Below are 19,138 nucleotides of genomic sequence, written 5' to 3' on the forward strand. Positions count from 1 at the left end.
TTCCACTCAAACTTCCAACTATTCCCCCATTAGTATTCTGCGTAAACTATCTAAAGTAGTATCTTGCACTCAGTCACTTTTCCAAGTTTTCAGGCCAAGTTACAACTAAGGTCTCAACTTTGAGCAAATCACCCCAGCACAGTATACATTTCCTAGCTCAGCCAGGTTAGCTAACAGACAACAAAAAGTCACAGTGGCCTACAGTAATTTAACTCAATAAGAAGTGAACACTGAATTGAGAGGCAAAAAACAAACAAACAAACAAATAAATAATTAATTAAATAATGAGAATAATGAGAATAGCCCATCTTTGTACTGGATAAATCTTAAACAGCTTTCAAAACAACCTCCATGAAGCTTTTCTTAACATCCATAGCCAAATTAATCTTCCCTCCTTAGAACCTTTGTTTTTATTTCTCATAATGGTTTACTTATACTGTAGTAATTCCTCTCAATAGCCAGACTGTAAGTACCGTGTGGGGCTTACTTATCTGTATATCACAGAGCCAAAGACAGTACCTTACAGAATAAAATAAAGAACCTTCTTGCTTTTTTAAAAAGCACAATTTAAATACTAAAAGAACAAAACAGACAGTAACTACTTGAAGAGTGGAGAAGACCACTCAAGGCTATGCCAATTACATAAGGCCTCATCAAGAACATAGAATTGAGGTGGTTTTTGGAGGGATGAGGAAGCATGACATGGTTTAACCTTAACGAGGAAACAAAAACTAACTTCCTAATACCTCTTTCCTATCAGAGCTGTAATCCCAACAGCCAATCCCAACTCTATTTGCAGCCTGATGCCCATCTAATTACAGATTTCCAGACCTCCTTTTTGCTCACTGGCAACTGGAGAAATAATTATGCCACATGCTCGGGGCGCCTGGGTGGCTCAGTGGGTTAAGATCTGCCTTCAGCTCACGTCAGATCTCAGGGTTCTGGGATGAAGCCCTGCATCAATGCTCTGCGCTCAGTGGGGAACCTGCTTTTCTCTCTTCTACTGTCCCTCCCCCTGCTTCTGCTCTCTCTCTCGCCCACACTCTCCAATAAATGAAATCTAAAAAAAAAAAAAAAAAAGTCACATCCTCAAACTAAACAGTAAGTGGCAAGGCACAATTCTGAGCAGAACCCTTTCAATTCTAAAGAGACTATAAAACTGACACGGGAACTTTTCCAGGGTAAGAATTACAGATCTAGGTAACACCTGGAGCACCAGTACCTAACTGCTCTAATCTTGATCGTCTTTCAAAGGTAGGTTAGACACTCCCAGAAGTGACAGTTCGCAAATCCAGAAGACCACTACAGTCTACAACAGGGTCTGGCACACTTTTTCTGTAGCAGGCTAGGTAGTAAACACTTTAGGCTTAGGGTACCATATGGTCTGTGTTACAACTATTCAGTTCTGCCACTGTCACATGAAAACAGCCACAGGCAAAATATAAGTAAATGGGCACAGCTATAGTCCAACAACACTTTATTAACAAAAACTCCCAGCAGGCAGTTTACCAACCCCTGGTCTCCAGTCATAATTAGGTTTGGTTTTGGTCAATTCTAGCAATATGCTGAGGTAACAATTTATACTTCTACCCTCTTACACAGAGACTTTATGATTTTTATTTAAGCCCCTTGATCCTGACTGATCTAGAATTTCTAAAACTGTCATTTTTCTTTCTTTACATTCTCCAGTACTGTCAGAAATGACCAGACCACCCACACTTTTTACACTCCTCATTCCCTGAGAAACCTCTTTTGCAATAGCTACTTGGTCTACGGAAGTATTGCCTTCAATAAATACTTTATGTTACCAAAGGATAAATAAATTAGCCATTTACTTGAAACTTTGTTAATCTGAGTAACTTCTGTTGGGTTACTCCACTGAGATTTGAGGGTTAATCTGTAACTACAGCATAGTGCAGATATAAAGAACAACTTTATTTTTTAAAATTTCCCAACTCTTAATAACTTATAAAGACTAAAAGTCAATTCATTATCCATTTTAAATAGCTAAGGGCTAACTTAGCTGTATAGATATATAGACGGACCTGATATGTATACATACATATATAGAGATGTGTAAACAAAAGACATTCTTGATAACAAGAATATCTGACTTACAGTGTGAGCACATTTCCAACGGATAACTTGCCTCATTTCCCTAGAAAAAAGAAATAATAATTAGTCACAAATTTATTTAAAAGGTTATTTGGGTCCCAAAACATAGGGAAATAAGCCAAAAACCAAAGTATCCAGATCTATAAATTACAGTTTTCAGATACAAAAAAATTTTACATAGTAAAATTCTTAACAAATCAAATCTGATCTGAATCAAACAGACCTGAGTTGTGTGACTTACACAAACATTTGAGTAAAATTTATTTTAAATATTTTAATGCCCTAAATATGCTGAATACCCAATTGTAACATACTGAAGACTATCAATGCTCTAACTGAATTCAATTTGGGACAAAGTTCAGAAAAAACCTTCTCCTGTTACCTCTATTTTATTTATTTTTTTAAAGATTTATTTATTTATTCATGAGAGACACAGAGAGAGTCAGAGACACACAGGCAGAGGGAGCCAGGCTCCCTGCGGGAAGCCCCACGTGGGACTCGATCCCAGGATCCCTGGATCACGCCCTGGGCCAAAGGCAGACGCTCAACTCTGAAGCCACCTGGGCGTCCCGTCACCTCTATTTTAATGAAGTTTCTCGGGACTGTAAAGCTCTTAAAAAAGAAGAAAAAGAAGAGCTTCTTAGCATTTATACCTGCACTGAAACCATTTTCTATATGCTGCTCAACTAAAATAAGACAAATTTTCATAAGAAAATGGGTCCAAAGTAAGACAGCCAATTCAAGTCTTTTTCTTGAGAAGTCTTATTTCATGAATAAAACTCCAAGTTGATAATTTACCTGAATTCCTAACTTATAAAATATATAAAACCAACCATCTGTTTTCTATGCAGGATTCCATTTAAATTTATAGAAGGAAAAAAGAGCTCTAAAAAAAACTACAGACCTGGCCCAGAGTCTACATTTAATGAATCTTACTGAACTGAGCCCAGGGCAGTCAAGTACCTGGTGAATGATCAGATCATTTGCTTAGTGATAAAACCAGGAGTAATTCTAAAACACTAAAAACTCCAAGTATAACAGACTCACATGATGTAAAAATCATGAAGATCTTTTAAAAGTCTATAGAATTTACGGGCACCTGAGGTGGCTCAGTCGGTTAAGCATCCAACTCTTGATTTCAGCTCAGGTCATGATCTCAGTGTCATGGGATCCAGGCCCCTCATCATGCTCTGCACACAGCGTGGGGTCTGTTTGTCCTCATCTCTAATATAAATAATAAAATCTTGGAGAAAAAAGTCTACGGGCACACCAGGTGGCTCAGCAGTGGAGTATCTGTCTTTGGCTCAGGTCATGATTCCAGGGTCCTGGGATCGAGTCCCACACTGGGCTCCCCGCAGGGAGCCTGCTTCTCCCTCTGCCTGTGTCTCTGCCTCTCTCTGGGTCTCATGAATAAATAAATAAATAAACTTTTTTAAAAAGTCTACAGATCCTTAAATAATTGAATTCTTAAAAGTTCAGTGATAAAATCAATACCACACATCCTATGTTCATTCCGTTTACCTAATCTTGACCCTGTCTAGCAATGTGTACAATAGGATTAACATATGAATATACTTAGCAGAGCCTCAGAGGTTACTGAATACAGCCTGAAAAACATATTTTAGTCCGGTTCATTAGCTATAAGTTTGAGCTCTAAAAAAGGTTATCAGTAATTTTGCATCTTTAATTCTTCTGTTACCAATAATTAGCCTTTCCCTTGAAAATTATAGCAGATAACTGCAATTTTCCAGAATTAATTTCAGATTACTTTAAACATCAAATATATGTTAAAAATGGAAGAAATAGCAACCATTAAGAAAACTTGATAGTAATGAACAAGAGAGAGTTGTTTATTCCACCCCTTATTTAAGATTCTTACCATGATTCCTATCTTTTACTGCATCACATATTTCAGGCCTAAATTTTTTTAAAAATATTAAAAAAAAAAACCCCACACTCTATTAAAAGTATGTTTCTTGAGAGGCTCTCGAAAGAGTACAATGATACTCTGGATTGTCATTCTGAGTTGGGTTGGTCTTTTTTGTTTGGTTTGTTTTGGTTTGTGTTTTATTAACAATAATGATTAATACTGTAATTGTCTTAAAAGTGAGGGTATGGAGCAGCTGGCTCAATCAGTAGAACATGCAACTCTTGATCTCAGGGTCATGAGTTCAAGCCTCACACTGGATGTAGCGATTACTTAAATAAAACTTAAAAAAAAAAAAAAAAAAGAAGTGAAGGCAAAAAGGGTTCTATGGTAGTTTCAGGGAGAACTCTGAAACCAGGTCCAGGTTTCTTCAACTCACTGACCTTTATAATGTTATCAATTCTTTATAAATGATGCCATCCCTCCTCTATCTATATCATTCCTAGCTGGCCAGCATCCACAAGCAGCAAGCACCAGCCCAGGTGGAACCCTTCAGTGCTTTTCCACTAACAGTGAGTGAATGCCTCATCTGTCTCCTAAACTTAGAACTCATACCTCAACCTGTCTGATTTTGTGCCCAGCAAAAATAGCTTTCAAAAAAATATGATTCAAAGCAAAATGCTTTCCCCCAGATAACCAAAAACTAAAAGAATTAAGCTCCAATACGCATGCACTATAAGAAATATCGCAAGAAAATCCTTCAGGCAAAAAAAAAAAAAAAAAAAAAAAATGACATTAAATGGAAATGTGGACCTAGACCAAGAAATGAAGATCACCAGAAATGGCAAATGTGGCTTTTTTTTTTCCCTCATTTTTAAACACCTTTAAAATATAACTGACTGCTTAACACAAACACAGTAACAATGTATTCTAGAGTGTATAACGTGCTGCACAAGTAACATCTATGACAAGAGCAGCATCAATGTGAGACAGAAGAGTGATGTATGCTGTCAAGATCTTACAGTATGAGGGAAACATTCCAATGTTATTTGAAAGTACAGCATGATGTTAAAGATGTGTATTTTAAACCCTAGAGCGACCATTTCTAATAAAAAAATGAATAAAATGGTATCATGAAGAATACTCAACCCAGAGGAGGCAGATAAATAGGAAAAAAAACAAAAAATGTGGAAAAAATAGGAAGTAAAATAGCAGGATGGCAGATTTAAATCTAAACATTCTGAAAATAATACAATGTTAAGTAATCATTCTAAAGCTACAATTAAATAAGATGCAACTGTAGGGGCGCATGGGTGGCTTAGCTGGTTAACTATCCAACTCTTGATTTTGGCTCAGGTCATGATCGGAGTCCTGGGAAGGAGCCCCATGTCTGGATCCCTGCTCAGTGGGGAACCCGCTTCTCTGTCTCTCCCTCTGCTCATACTCCCTGCTCACACAAGCACACAGGAAGTCTTCTAAATAAATCTTAAACAAACAAAAAAAGATCCAATTGTATGTCATCTATAAGAAGCCTACTTTTTTTTTTTAAGATTTTATTTATTTATTCAGGAGAGACACAGAGACAGAGAGGCAGAGACACAGGCAGAGGCAGAAGCAGGCTCCCTGCAGGGAGCCCGATGCAGGACTTGATCCCGGGACTCCAGGACCATGTACACCCCGGGCCGAAGGCAGCCGCTCAACTGCTGAGCCACCCAGATGTCCCAAGAAGCCTACTTTAAACAGAGGTTAGAGCTAGGTTAAAACTAAAAAGAAAGATATACCACACAGATATTAATCCAAAGAAAGATACAGTGGCTAGTAATACTAGATAATGTAGAATTCAGAACGAGTAATATTACCAGGGATAAAGAGGGCTATTTCATAATGTTAAAAGAGTGGATTCAATTAGGAGGATGTTAAAAATCCTAAATATATTGTGATTTATAATAAGAATTATATTTGGTCTTCCTCTGTTTCTAGCACAAAGGTCCTAAAACTCTTGGAATTTCTTAAATGAGAACTATATAAAAAGGTGTCTTTTCTTTTCTTTTTTTTTTTTTTAAAGGTGTCTTTTCTTATATTAAGGGGTGAAGCTGAGAAAGAACCTAAAGATAGGGGCTGGTTGCAGGAGAATCAGCTATGTGATTAGAGGGTTGGAACTTTAGCTCCACTACCCTCCTTTAGGGGAGGAGGGTTTAGTGGATGAATTAATCACCAAATGCCAATGATTTAATCAGTCATGCTTATGTAATGAAGCCTTTCCATAAAAACCCATGAAAATCCAAAAGGAGGGATGCCTGAGTGGCTCAGTTGCTGAGCCTCTGCCTTTGGCTCAGGTCATGATCCCAGGGTCCTGGGATCGAGTCCCACTTCGGGCTCCCCAGAGGGAGCCTGCTTCTCCCTCTGCCTCTGTTTCTGCCTCTCTCTGCGTCTGTCATAAATAAATAAATAAATCTTAAAAAACAAAAAACTAGAAAAAGAGTAAGTTAAACTTAAAGCAAGAGAAATCACAAAGAAAAAAAAAAGAGAAATAAAATAGAAGTGGACAAACAAGAAAAATCAATAAAGACAAAAACCCATTTTTTGGAAAAGGTCAATAAGTAAACCCCCCAGGCAAATCAATACAAACCCTAGAGACATTAAAATAATAATAAAGGAATTTTCTAAACAATGTTATGAAAACAAATTTTACAACTTTGATGGACAAGTTTCTTTGAAAGACAGAATATGACAAAACTGACTCAAGATAAAAAAAAGAAAAGCCGAATAACTCTACAGCTATAAAAATACACTGAATTTGAGTTAAAAACTTTCTTATAAAGAAGACTACAGACCTGGCTGGCTTCACCAGTCAATTTGATCATATATTCGTAGTAAAAAACATGCCGCCTTAACTCATTTAATGAGGCCAGTATACCTTCGTACCAAAATCAGACAGAAACATTACGAAAAAGAAAACTAGGGATCCCTGGGTGGCGCAGTGGTTTGGCGCCTGCCTTTGGCCCAGGGCGCGATCCTGGAGACCCGGGATCGAATCCCACGTCGGGCTCCCGGTGCATGGAGCCTGCTTCTCCCTCTGCCTGTGTCTCTGCCTCTCTCTCTCTCTCTATGTGTGACTATCATAAATAAATAAAAATTAAAAAAAAGAAAACTATACTCTCCTACTTCTTCATGACAACCGACACAAAATCCTTAACAATATCTGAGCAAATCGAGAAAAAAATTTTAAAACATAAAATTGTTTCCTCATGACCAACTGAGGAATATCCCAGCATTGCAAGGTTGGTTTAATATTCCAAATCAATGTGATTCACTACAGTAATGGACTAAAAAGAGAAAAAATACCATATGATCATCTCAACAGATACAATAAAAGCATCTGACAAATTTCAATATCCATTCATGATAGAATAAGAACCACAATTCAGCAAGCTAAGGATCTCCCTCAATCCATGAAGTCTACCTACAAAAAGCCTACAGCTAATATACTTAATTGTGAAAGACTAAATGCCTTCTCCCTAAGATCAGGAACAAGATAAAGCTATCTGCAGCAGTGCAATAAGGCAAGCAAGAAGAAATAAAAGGCAATACAGACTGGAAAGAGGAAGTTAAACTGCCTTTACTTGCAGATAACATGATTATGTATCTAAATACCAAACAAACTACAAAAGACTATCACAACTAAAAAAATGAAGCAAAGTCACCCAATACAAGGTGTATACAAAAAGCAAATGCATTTCCATACAGACCTACGTAGTCAATTTGTAAAAGGAACAATGTCGAAGGAGTTACACTATCTGACTTTAAGAGTAAGGCTAGTCACTAATAGAGTATCAGTGTAAGACCAGACATAAAGATCAATGGAACAGAATAAAATGTAAAACACACACACAATCTTTTTGACAGAGGTGTCCAGGTTAATTCAATGGGGAAAAAAAAACCTTTGCAACAAATAATGATAAAACAAATGGATATGGGTATTTTAAAAAGGAAAAGACAAAACACGAGTAGGTATTTTATAAAAGATAAAGACAGCAAATAAGATGAAAAGATGTTTCACATCATTAGACATTAGCGGAATGCAAATTACAATTAGATACAATATTTGCAACTAGTATATATATGCCCGGAATTTAGAAACTGACATACCAAATGCTCCTGAGAATGCAGCGCACATGGTTAGGTGCTAGGCAGGGTTCTCAGATGCCACCCCCCCCCACCCCCCCACCCCACCCCCACCCCCGCCGCACGACACTCCCAGGCCTAGGTGTGCAAACGGCTCTTCCCGGTTACTCAAATACTAAGGCCTAGGGACTGGCTCAAAGGGACTGTGTACATGTAATTAAGGTGCCACACCCGCTGACCTTGGTACGATTATTCAGGTGGGTCTGCTCTAATCATAACAGCCTTTTAGAAGCAAAGAGTGGACGTCAGAGATTCAAACCCAGAGGAGAATTCAGGACGAGGGAGCGCACCGCATGCCACCGAACAGGCCACTGCACTCAGGCAGCTTCTAAGGGCGAGAGGCCTCCAGCGCACAGTGAACCAGGGAACGGAGACGGCGATCATGCCACAGCTAGACACTGAGTCCCCCCAACAACCTAAACAAGCTCAGAACAGAATCTTCCCCAAACCCTCCAGACTAGAGCTCACTCTGACTCACACCTGAGCTGCAGCCTTGTGAGTCCCTGCAGAGAACTTCTGACTTACACAACTATGACACTGTCACCAGGCCCTGTTTTAAGCCGCTAAGTTAACGGTCATTTGTAACACAGCAACAGAGGTCAACACCCAGACACACTGTGTATGTGGCTAGAGGTAAAAATGTTGACATAGCGCGTGTGGGTGAAGCTACGGAGCAAATGAAATTTTTATACATTGCTGGTGGGAACCCCAAATGACAAAGCCATTTTGGAGAACAGTCTGATGGATTCCCATCAGCGAGTTTAACAGGACACTCAAAAATGAAAACATGCCCATGCAAAGATCTGTGCATGTAAGTCCACAGAAGCTTTGTTAACAGCCCAAGGAGGAAACAACCTAAGTGTCCGTCAACCGTCAAATGGATCAACTGGTATATCTGGACACTGGAGTACTACTGAGGAAGAGGGAAGACACCCGATACACACAACATAAATCGGTCTCAAAAGCAGTCAGTGAAAGAAGCTGGATACAAAAGGTTACCTGCTGCGTGATTCCGTTTGTGAGTACTTTTATTTATTTATTTTTGTTTAAAGATTTTATTTATTTGTGAGAGACACGGAGAGGGGAAGAGGGAGGGAGAGAGAGACAGACAGACAGACACAGGCAGAGGGAGAAGCAGGCTCCATGCAGGGAGCCCCACGCGGGACTCAACCCCAGGACCCCGGGGTCACACTCCGGGCCCACACCCTGGGCTGAAGGCAGGCGCTCAACCCCTGAGCCACCCAGGGATCCCGGTCTATAAGTACTTTTAAAAAAGGCGAACTACAGTTACCAAAAGATCAGGGGTTGCCAGAGGTTAAGAGGGTCAGTGAAAAGGGGTACTGGTAACATTTAAAGGTGACAGCAATGTTTACACATCTTGATTGTGGTGGTGCTTACAAAACTGTCATGACGTTAACGATACACTTAAAATTTGTTATATGTTAGTTATACCTCAATAAAGCTGATTTTTAAAAAAATTTGAGAAAAAGCATCCAAATGTGTGCATGCACAAGCAGGGAGGGGGGATGGTGGGGAAGGGGAGAGAGACAGAGTGGGAACAAGCATGCGGAGCCCCACACAGGGCTCCTTGACCTTACAGCCCATGAGATCACGACCTAAGCCAAAATCAGGAGTTGGATGCTCAACCGACTGAGCCTCCCAGGTGCCCCTAAAGCTTATTTTTTTTAAAAAACTCAATAGGAGTCTCAGATATAATGGAATTACTTTAGGACTCATAGATTTAAGTCTCTAGTTAAGAAAAAACATTGCAAATAAAAAATATAAGTTTCTCATCACTTTCTTTAAAATAATGTTTCCTATCATACTACTATTCACATATCAAGTATATGGATTTTTGTTTTTGTAACTTACAGACTCATTTCAAGGTAGCAAATTACATATTTTTAGATTAATCTTACAGTATCATGAGGAACCAGAAACTTAAGTAATCTTGATCCTTTACTTAGTCCCCTTCTCAGATATTAAATTCCATGAGGGCAGCAACGGTTTTATTATCTTTTGCAACCCCTTGCCAGATTTAACACTGTCCTAAATCTATGCAAGAAGTATTCTATAGGTGCACATAAAAATCCAGACAGCCTTCAGGAACCTCGTTTAAGTGGCATGTTACGCACCAATGTGTTACAGAACATGGTTAGATTCAGGGCATCTTAGGAGATTCTCTACGTTCTTAAAAGTTCATTTACTAAGGAACTTTGGATTTCTGCTTTCCTTGATGCTCACCTGTCATAATGAGTTATCTATTAAGCATCTGGATGTCCGGACAGGTTAAATAAGCAAGCAGCACTCTGATATGTTCCCAAGAGGAGCCTATGGCCCAGTAAGGCCATGCTGTCCCCTCTTCAAGTCTACTGAAGACAAGGGTCCACGTATTCTGACAGCAGGCCCTTTGAAAATCGTCTAAACTTTACCGTATGCATCTACAAAATTTATTTTTATTCTCTCACATCAAGACATTTCAGGATCAAAGTAACTCTAAACAAAGTGAGATGAAAGAGATCCAAAAATACTTTCTTCATTTCTTTGCCAGAAAATTTCTTTAGAAATTATATTCCTATTCCTCCAATCAAATTGGTAATCATGATATGGTAAGTTTTTAAAATACTAAATAATATGGACTTGAAGAAAAAGAATCCAAATGTCTTCATCTGCTTAAAGACAGAGTTTGCCAACTTCCCACAGTTATGGGAATTATTATAAAGAAATCTATTAATTTCTTGGGTAAAATCACTGACCATCTTAATACTTGTTCTAGAACAGACATCCACCCTTTGCTCTCAAGAGTACAAAGCAAGGGGCACCTGGATGGTTCAGTGGTTGAGGGTCTGCCTTCAGCTCAGGTCGTGACCCCGTAGTCCCGGGATCGAGTCCTGCATCGGGCTCCCTGCAGGGAGCCTGCTTCTCTCCCTCTGCCTCGGTCTCTGCCTGTGTCTTTCATGAATAAATAAAATCTTAAAAAAAAAAAAAAAGTACAAAACAACGTGTGAAACTGCGGATGGATAAACTGGGGGGAAAGAAGTGAACAGATCAAAGGATAGAAGCAAGAGATAAAAAGCACTGATACCAGCAGATTCCAAGGCCAAGTCTCCCTCCCTATCAAGGGAGTTCACAAGTATCCCTTGCTCTAGACATGGACTTCTCCATAAAGGAAGTAAGAAAGTTTGACTAGACGAGTTCAAAGGGTCCTTCCAGCTGTACCGTTTCCGACGACGAGCAAAGATGCTAGATATATTTAAATATAGAGGAGGATAGTAAAGGAAGGAGGACAGGGGAGATCAAGAAGCCCTTTACAGCATCCTGTGGACTCAGGAGACCAAAGTTTACCAAACAGAGGATGCTTCACTTCTATTCCGTTCCTTTGTGGGCAGTACAGCAATCGGCACAAGACAAGAAATGGCAGGGGCACCTGGGTGGCTCAGTCAGTTCGGCGTCTGCCTTCCCGCCTTCGGCTCAGGCCAAGCTCACAGCGCCCTGGGACCGGCCCCCACATCGGGGTCTGCTTCTCCCTCTTCCCCTGCCCCTCACTCATGCGCTCTCGCCCTCTCATACACAGGCTCACATGAAACTTTTTTTTTAAGGCAGTAAATCTCAGAAGCAGAAATAGTTAGCAATACAAATCAAACATGACCTTGGTTATGGCAACAAATCCTGGTACCAGGGATACTGTGGACACTCTATAAAAATTAGTTATGATGTCACCATACGGGAAAAATGTTAACACAGAATACCACTGTCAAACAGTGACGAGTTTTCCAAAAGAAGTAACATCTGTACCTGTCAAATTATTTCAGGAGGAAAACCAAACCCCGAAGTTTCCTAGCCTGATAAATGCTGTCAAAATTATACTCTGTACCTTTACCTAGCAAATGTTTGAAGGTACATAATACGTTAACTAGCTTAAAGCTCCTACTGCATAAAAATATAAAGATCCTACTGCCTGATGGGACCTGAAATAGCAGTGTCTATTACTCAATCTCACAGTTTAAAATTTATCTTTTAAATAATATCTAACCTAACCAATCCTACTCTTTTCTACCCAAGATCAACCTCGGTTTTTGTATTTTTATCTTGTCTCCTTTGATCTTGAGGATTTATTCTAGTTTTTGGCTGTTGTAGATTTCCCACTATTTTCTATGTGGACAATCATATCATCCGCAAATAGGGAGTTTTTCTTCCTTTACAATCTGTATACCTTTTTTTTCTTGCCTTATTCCACTGGGTAAAACTTTCATCACTATGTTTAAAGAGCCGTTTAAGAGCAGGTATTTACTTGTTACTGATCTGATAGGAAAAGCATTTGGTCTTTGCCATTAAGTATAATGGCACCTACAGATTTGTATAGTCTTTATCCAACTGAGTTACAGTTGGATAAATATCTATTTTTATCTTTTTTTAAGAAACTATGAATTGGTCCTGAATTTTATTAAATGTCTTTTCCATCAAATTATGTGATCACGTGATTTTTATACTGAGTTTCAAATAGTGAAACAGCTGTGCGTTTCATCAGTGACAGGACAGTGCAAGAACTGATACTAGTTATTATTAGTATAAATACTACTCGGTAGTAGTATTCCAACTTTTTTCCCCATAGTGCTTAATTTCCTTAAAATTTTTGGATATACACTGATGTGGGCAAATTGATAGTTTTTGCATTATTTTCCAGGGGGGTATCAAGGTAATAGAGACTATTCAAATTATCTATTACATATTGGGTGAAGGGTGGTAGTTTGTATTTTTCAAGAAACTAGTCCATTACATCACAGTTGTCAAAATTATGTCTTTAGAACTGGCTCTTTATTTCATTGATTTTCTGGTTTTTGTCTTCAATTCCACTGATTTGTTATCTCTATTTGCTTTTTTTTTTTTCTTTAAAGATTTTTATTTATTCATGAGAGAGAAAGAGAGAGACAGACAGGCAGAGGGAGAAGCAGGCCCCATGCAGGGAGCCCGATGTGGGACTCGATCCCGGGTCTCCAGGATCATGCCCTGGGCCGAAGGCAGGCGATAGACCGCTGAGCCACCCAGGGTTCCCCTGCTTCTTTGCTTTGGGTAGATTGTGCTTCTCTTTTTAATTTTTCTTCTTCAGGTTTCTGAGATGGGAGCTCAAGATTATCTACACTTTTTTCTAAAATATAGTTGCATTTAGTACTTTAAGTTTCCTTCTCAGCACTGCTTTACCCACATCCCACAAACTTCAGTGGTTGTAGTCTTCTGGTTTTATTCACTACAGTTACTCTATGAGACATACAAAATACTAATATTTTTAAGTTATCACCAAAATATCCTTTTTTATATTTATAAAGTAAATCCCCTTTTGTAATTTCTTTGAAAAAATGTATTAATTTCTAAACAACTGTTATATAAATTGTAAACATAGTCCATTCGCCAATTAACCTTCCAAACCAGAATTTTTCCAGGACTGACTCAGTGTATGTCCAAAAAGTTAAAAATACCTTACAAAGTGTTGGATACACTGTAAGCAATTAATAAAAGGAAGGATTTAAGAATAAGATCTCATTCCCAAAAGCTGTAAGACACCTCTCAAGTAGCAACAGACACATGACAAAAGCTTTATTTTTTAAAATATTTTATTTTAGTTTTTTTTTTATTTTGTTTATTCATGAGAGACAGAGAGAGAGAGAGGCAGAGACACAGGCAGAGGGAGAAGCAGGCTCCATGTAGGGAGCCCGACGCGGGACTCGATCGGGGGTCTCCAGGATCACGCCCTGGGCCAAAGGCAGGCACTAAACTGCTGAGCTACCTGGGCTGCCGACAAAAGCTTTATTAAAGTAGAGATCTTTCTGAAAGTCTGGGTTGGCAAAAACAAAAACTTTACTTCTACAATGACATTATTTTCATCAAATTAAGACAATTTTTAAAAAGAATTTATTTGACAGAGAAAGCACAAGCAGGCAGAGTGACAGAGGGAGAGGGAGAAGCAGACTCTGAGCTGAGCAGGGAGCCAGACACAGGGCTTGATCCCAGGACCCTGGGATTACAGTAGATCTTATTAATATTAACGTCAGTAACCAGAACAATCATAATTTTTTTTCTTGTGATGACAACTTTTAACGTCTACTCTTAACAACTTTCAAATAATATAGCATTAACTGTAAGTCACCATGCTGTATTATTTCATGAGTTCCTTTATAACTAAGGTTGTATCTCTTGACCACCTTCACCCATTTCACCCACCCATCTCCTGCCTCTGGCAACTACCAATCTATTTTCTGTATTAAATTCAGTTTTGGGGTTTTTTTTTGTTAAGATTCCAGAAGTGAGATACAGTATTTGTCCTTCTCTCTTATTTCACTTAGCATAATGCCCTGAAGATCTAACCCCATTGCTGCAAATGGCAAGATTTCCTTTTTTATGACTAATATCCCATGACATATATACACACTGTATTTTCTTCATTCATATCCATCCACTGATGGACACTTAGTTTGCTTCCATGTCTTGGCTACTGTAAATAAAGCTACAATGAACAGGACAGTGCAAACATCTTTTAGTGTTTGAATTTCCTTCAAATTCCAGAAGTGGAATTCCTGGATCATATAGCAATTCTATTTCTAATTTTTTAAAGAAACTTCATACTGTTTTCTATAGTGGCTGCACCAATTTATATCCCCACCAAGAGTGCACAAGGGTTCCCTTTTCTCCACATCCTTGCCAGTACTTGTCATTTGACATTTGATAACAGCCATTCTAACAGGTGGGAGGTGGTATCTAACTATGGTTTTAATTTGCATTTTCCTGATGATTAGTGATGCTAAGGATCTTTTGATCTACCTGTTAGCCATCTGTATGTCTTCTTTGGAAAAATGTCTATACAGATCCTTTTTTTATAAAACTGGACTGTCATTTTGCTATTGAGCTGTAGAGCTCTTTATATATTGCAGACAATAACCCCTTATCAGATACAGGATTTATAAATATTTTTCCCATTCAGTAGGTTTCTTTTTCATTTTGTTGACTCTCCTTTGCTGTGCAGAAGCTTTTTATTTTTATGTAATACCAATGGTTTATTTTTCCTTTCTTGCCTTTGCTTTTGGTGTTTAATCCAAAAAACCATCAACACAGATGATGTCAAAGAACTACTGCCTCAATTTTCTTCTAATTGTATGGTGTTAAGTCTTATGTTCAAGTCTTTAATCTATTTTGAGTTGATTTTATATCTGGTGTAAGACAGTGGTCCAGCCTCATCCTTTTTCATGTGTCTGTCTAGTTTTCTGAACATCATTTATTGAAGAGGCCATCCTCTCCACACCCTCTGTCATAAACTGACTACATATGTGCAGGTTTATTTCTGGGCTCTCTATTCTATTCCACTGGTTTATGTGTTTTTATGCCAATACCATATTACTTTGATTACTATAGCTTTGTAAGGGTTTGGTTTTTAAAATAATAGCTTTATTGAAATGCAATTCACAACCTATACAATTTATCCATCTGAAGTAGATGGTTTTTAGTACATTTACAGTTGTGCAGCCATTACCAGAATCAAATTCCTCACACCAAAAAGCAAGCCCATATCCACTGAGGCATTCCTCATCTCCCTCACTCATCTCACCATTCTACTTTCTGTTTCTTCATATTTATCTATTCTGGATATCATATAAAATACAACCATACAGTATGTGTTCCTCAGTAACCAGCTTCTTTTACCTAGAATATTTTCAAGGGTCATCCACATAGTACAGCAAGAATCAATACTTCTGTTTTAATGCCATAAAATATTTTGTTGTATGTATATACCACATTTTATTTAATCTGTGCACATTTGGACTATTTCCCTTTTTTTAAATATTTTATTTATTTATTCGTAAGAGACAGAGAGAGAGGGACAGCGATAGAGAGAGAGGCAGAGACACAGGCAGAGGGAGAAGCAGGCTCCCTGCGGGGAGCCCAATGTGGGACTTGATCCTGGGACTCTGGGACACAACCACTGAGCCAACCAGGTGTCCCCTCTTTTTTGGCTATTATAAATAATACTGCATAAACATTCATGTACAAGTCTTTCATTTCATTTCTTACAGGTATACACTAGAAATGGTTATATAGTTTAGGTTCTGTAACTTAAGTTATATAGCAACTCTATGTTTAACATGCTGAAGAACTGTTTTCTAAAGCAGCTACAATATTTACATCGCCACAAGCAATGTTCGGAAGATTCTGATTTCTCCATATCTTCACCAACACTTACCTGGTCTTTTTGGTTATAGCCATGCTAGTGGGTATGAAGTGGTAGCTCTTTGTGGTTTTGATTTGCATTTCCCTAATGATACGGAGCATCTTTTCATGTGTTTATGGACAATTAATTGTTGACCTTCTCTGGAAAAATGCTCAGATCTTTTGCTCATTTTTTCATTGGTTGTTTTTTATTGCTGAATTGTAGGAATTCTTTAAACATTCTGGACAGAAGTTTCTTATAGAACCTATGATTTATAAAAATTTTATTCCAGAGGCATATGGGTGGCTCAGTGGTTGAGTGTCTGCCCTGCCGGGGTCCTGGGATTGAGTCTCTGCATCAGGCTCCCTGCAGGGAGCCTGCTTCTCTCTCTGATTATGTCCCTCCCTCTCTGTGTGTGCCTCTGATGAGTAATAAAAATCTTAAAGGAAAAAAAGAAAACCTAATTTTCATTACCTACAATCACACCATCCTCACCGACTTTTGTTCAGAATACCAAATAAAATACTGAAGTTGTTTTTACTACATAAGGCCTAGGCTCTGGTGATAGAAGGTAACCTTGGGACAATTTCTAAGAGCTGCCTTGAAGGAAGGTGGTCAGAAAGTACAAACTTCCAGTAACAAGAGAAATACGTATTAGAGATATAATGATGACCAGAGCTAATGCTGCTATTTGAAATATAGGAAAATTGTTAAGAGTTCTCATCACAAGGAGAAAAAAATTATTTTTCTTCTCTTTTTACTGTATCTATAGGAGATGATGGATGTTAAATGAACCTATTGTGTCAATCATTTCATAACATACGTGAATCAAACATCACACTGTAAGCCTTAAACTTACACTGATGTATGACAATTATTTCTCAATCAACAGAGGGCAAGTGGGGGAGGAGGATGCACTTAACTGCCAGAGTGAGAAATTTGCTCTTTTTCTGGTATGCAAGAAATACAGACAATACAATGGACCTTAAGAAAAAATCTGTAATGAGACTTGCAATCTAATAAAAAGAGACACTTGAAGAAGTGCTCCCCGCTATTCTGCAGGCAGATGTTGGTGTCTAAAATTGCAGTGGCCCTCTTCAGACAAGTGGAGCTTTAATGTAAAGTGGATCTATGCCCCTGATGAAACTGGGTCAACTGCTGAACCACCCTGTAACTCTGATTCTAGGCTTCTCAGTTTGTGAAATAATACATTCCTTATTATTTAGGCCACATTTAGTTGGGTGGGTATTGTGTTACTTATAGCCCAACACTCAGATACATGTGCTACTTTGTTAAAAATTACTGGATAGAAAGCTACACAGAAATCAGCATGAAATGATTATGAAACTCAGATCATCCAAAAATACAAATACTAGTTTTTACTACATTAATTTTTAAAAATTTAAACAGCAGGGCACCTGAGTGGCTCAGCTGATTAAGCATCCAACTCTTGGTTTCAGCTCAGGTCATGATCTCAGGATTGTAAAATCCAGCCCTACATCAGGTTCTGCACCAGGTATGGAGCCTGCTTAAGATTCTCTGTATTCTTCTCCCCCTCCACTACTCCTCATGCACGCTCTAAAATAAATAAAATTATAGTATTCTCTCAGCATTCAATTGTTTGACACGGTCTATGAGTAGCATGACCCAAACGAGTAATAGGATGTCCAAACAGCCGCTACATGTCAAGTTCAAACTAGGCAAGCAGAGTGATCAGAAGAAATTTAGCACCTTATAATAGCTCTACTGAAACATATTCACGTGTATGTGTGTGTGTATATATATAGAGAGCACATATACTGTATTCTAATTTTATATATACATGTATATGTACACATACACTATATTGTATTACAATATTTTCTTCCTCATGCTTGACTCAGTCTATGCTGTGAAGTCTTTGGGAGCTATGTCTTTTTTTCTTTCATCTTTGTAACGCTAAGTTTTATAGCTGTAGTAGGCAAATATAAGTGTTTGGTAAATTAAGAAATCAAAGATTTAGAGTAACAGTTTCACTTTATCAGCTGTTCTATAATATATCTAGTACAAAAATGTTATGTTAGATCAGCCTAAGTAAATAAAAATGTTATTTATAAATTAAGTCTCCTTTATTTATGAAAAAGTCTACTTACTCCTTAATGAATAACATTCTCACATGCAACTGATAATTTACTCAGATACATAAAAATATCTCCAAGCATAAAAGAAGTCCTTTTACTTTTAGAATCAATACTTTCCTTTCCAATTGCTTTCCCATTGTGCTAATGCACTTGAGCTTTGTAACTGTTTATTCATAAGACTTTCAAAGACCTCCCTAGCCCTAGACGATAAATATAACTAACCTAGTTGCATTTTGCTGGCTTCCCAAGCCAGCAGAAAAAAAAAAATGTCTACTTATACCTATCCATTATTTACATTCATATTCCATGAGAGATATTACAATGGGAACTAGCTTTACAAAAATGAGTAAAAATGCATCCCTTACTTTAGAGGATCCCACAGGTAAGGGGAGGCAACTAAACACAATGAAATATGGTATGTACTATCATGAAAGCTATCTATGAATGGCCATTAATTGTTGGAGGGAGTTGGGAAAGTTTTCATAGAATGCCACTAGAATAGGATCTTAACGTTTGTGGAACAAAGGAGGATGACAGTGCAGATGGAAGAAAGAGTACATACAAAAGCACTTACACATTAAAAAAAAAAAAGAAGAAGAAGAAAAGAAAAAAGAGGAGGCACTTGAGAACCAAGTAGTCTGACTTGGTTAAACACAA

The 19,138-nt window shown here is 38.1% G+C and overlaps 1 protein-coding gene across 3 annotated transcripts in view; it reads right to left on the reverse strand.

The window, feature by feature from the left end:
- PPP3R1 (protein phosphatase 3 regulatory subunit B, alpha) overlaps positions 1–19,138 on the reverse strand; it is a 64,239-nt gene that overhangs the window by 29,067 nt on the left and 16,034 nt on the right. For all 3 annotated transcript variants that reach the window (XM_038551473.1, XM_038551474.1, XM_038551475.1), the window contains exon 2: positions 2,119–2,158. In XM_038551473.1, the coding sequence (XP_038407401.1) occupies positions 2,119–2,158 (40 nt within the window). The remainder of the gene's footprint in view (positions 1–2,118; positions 2,159–19,138) is intronic.

Source organism: Canis lupus, chromosome 10, assembly GCF_011100685.1.
Source record: "Canis lupus familiaris isolate Mischka breed German Shepherd chromosome 10, alternate assembly UU_Cfam_GSD_1.0, whole genome shotgun sequence".
NCBI classification, from domain to species: Eukaryota; Metazoa; Chordata; class Mammalia; order Carnivora; family Canidae; genus Canis; species Canis lupus.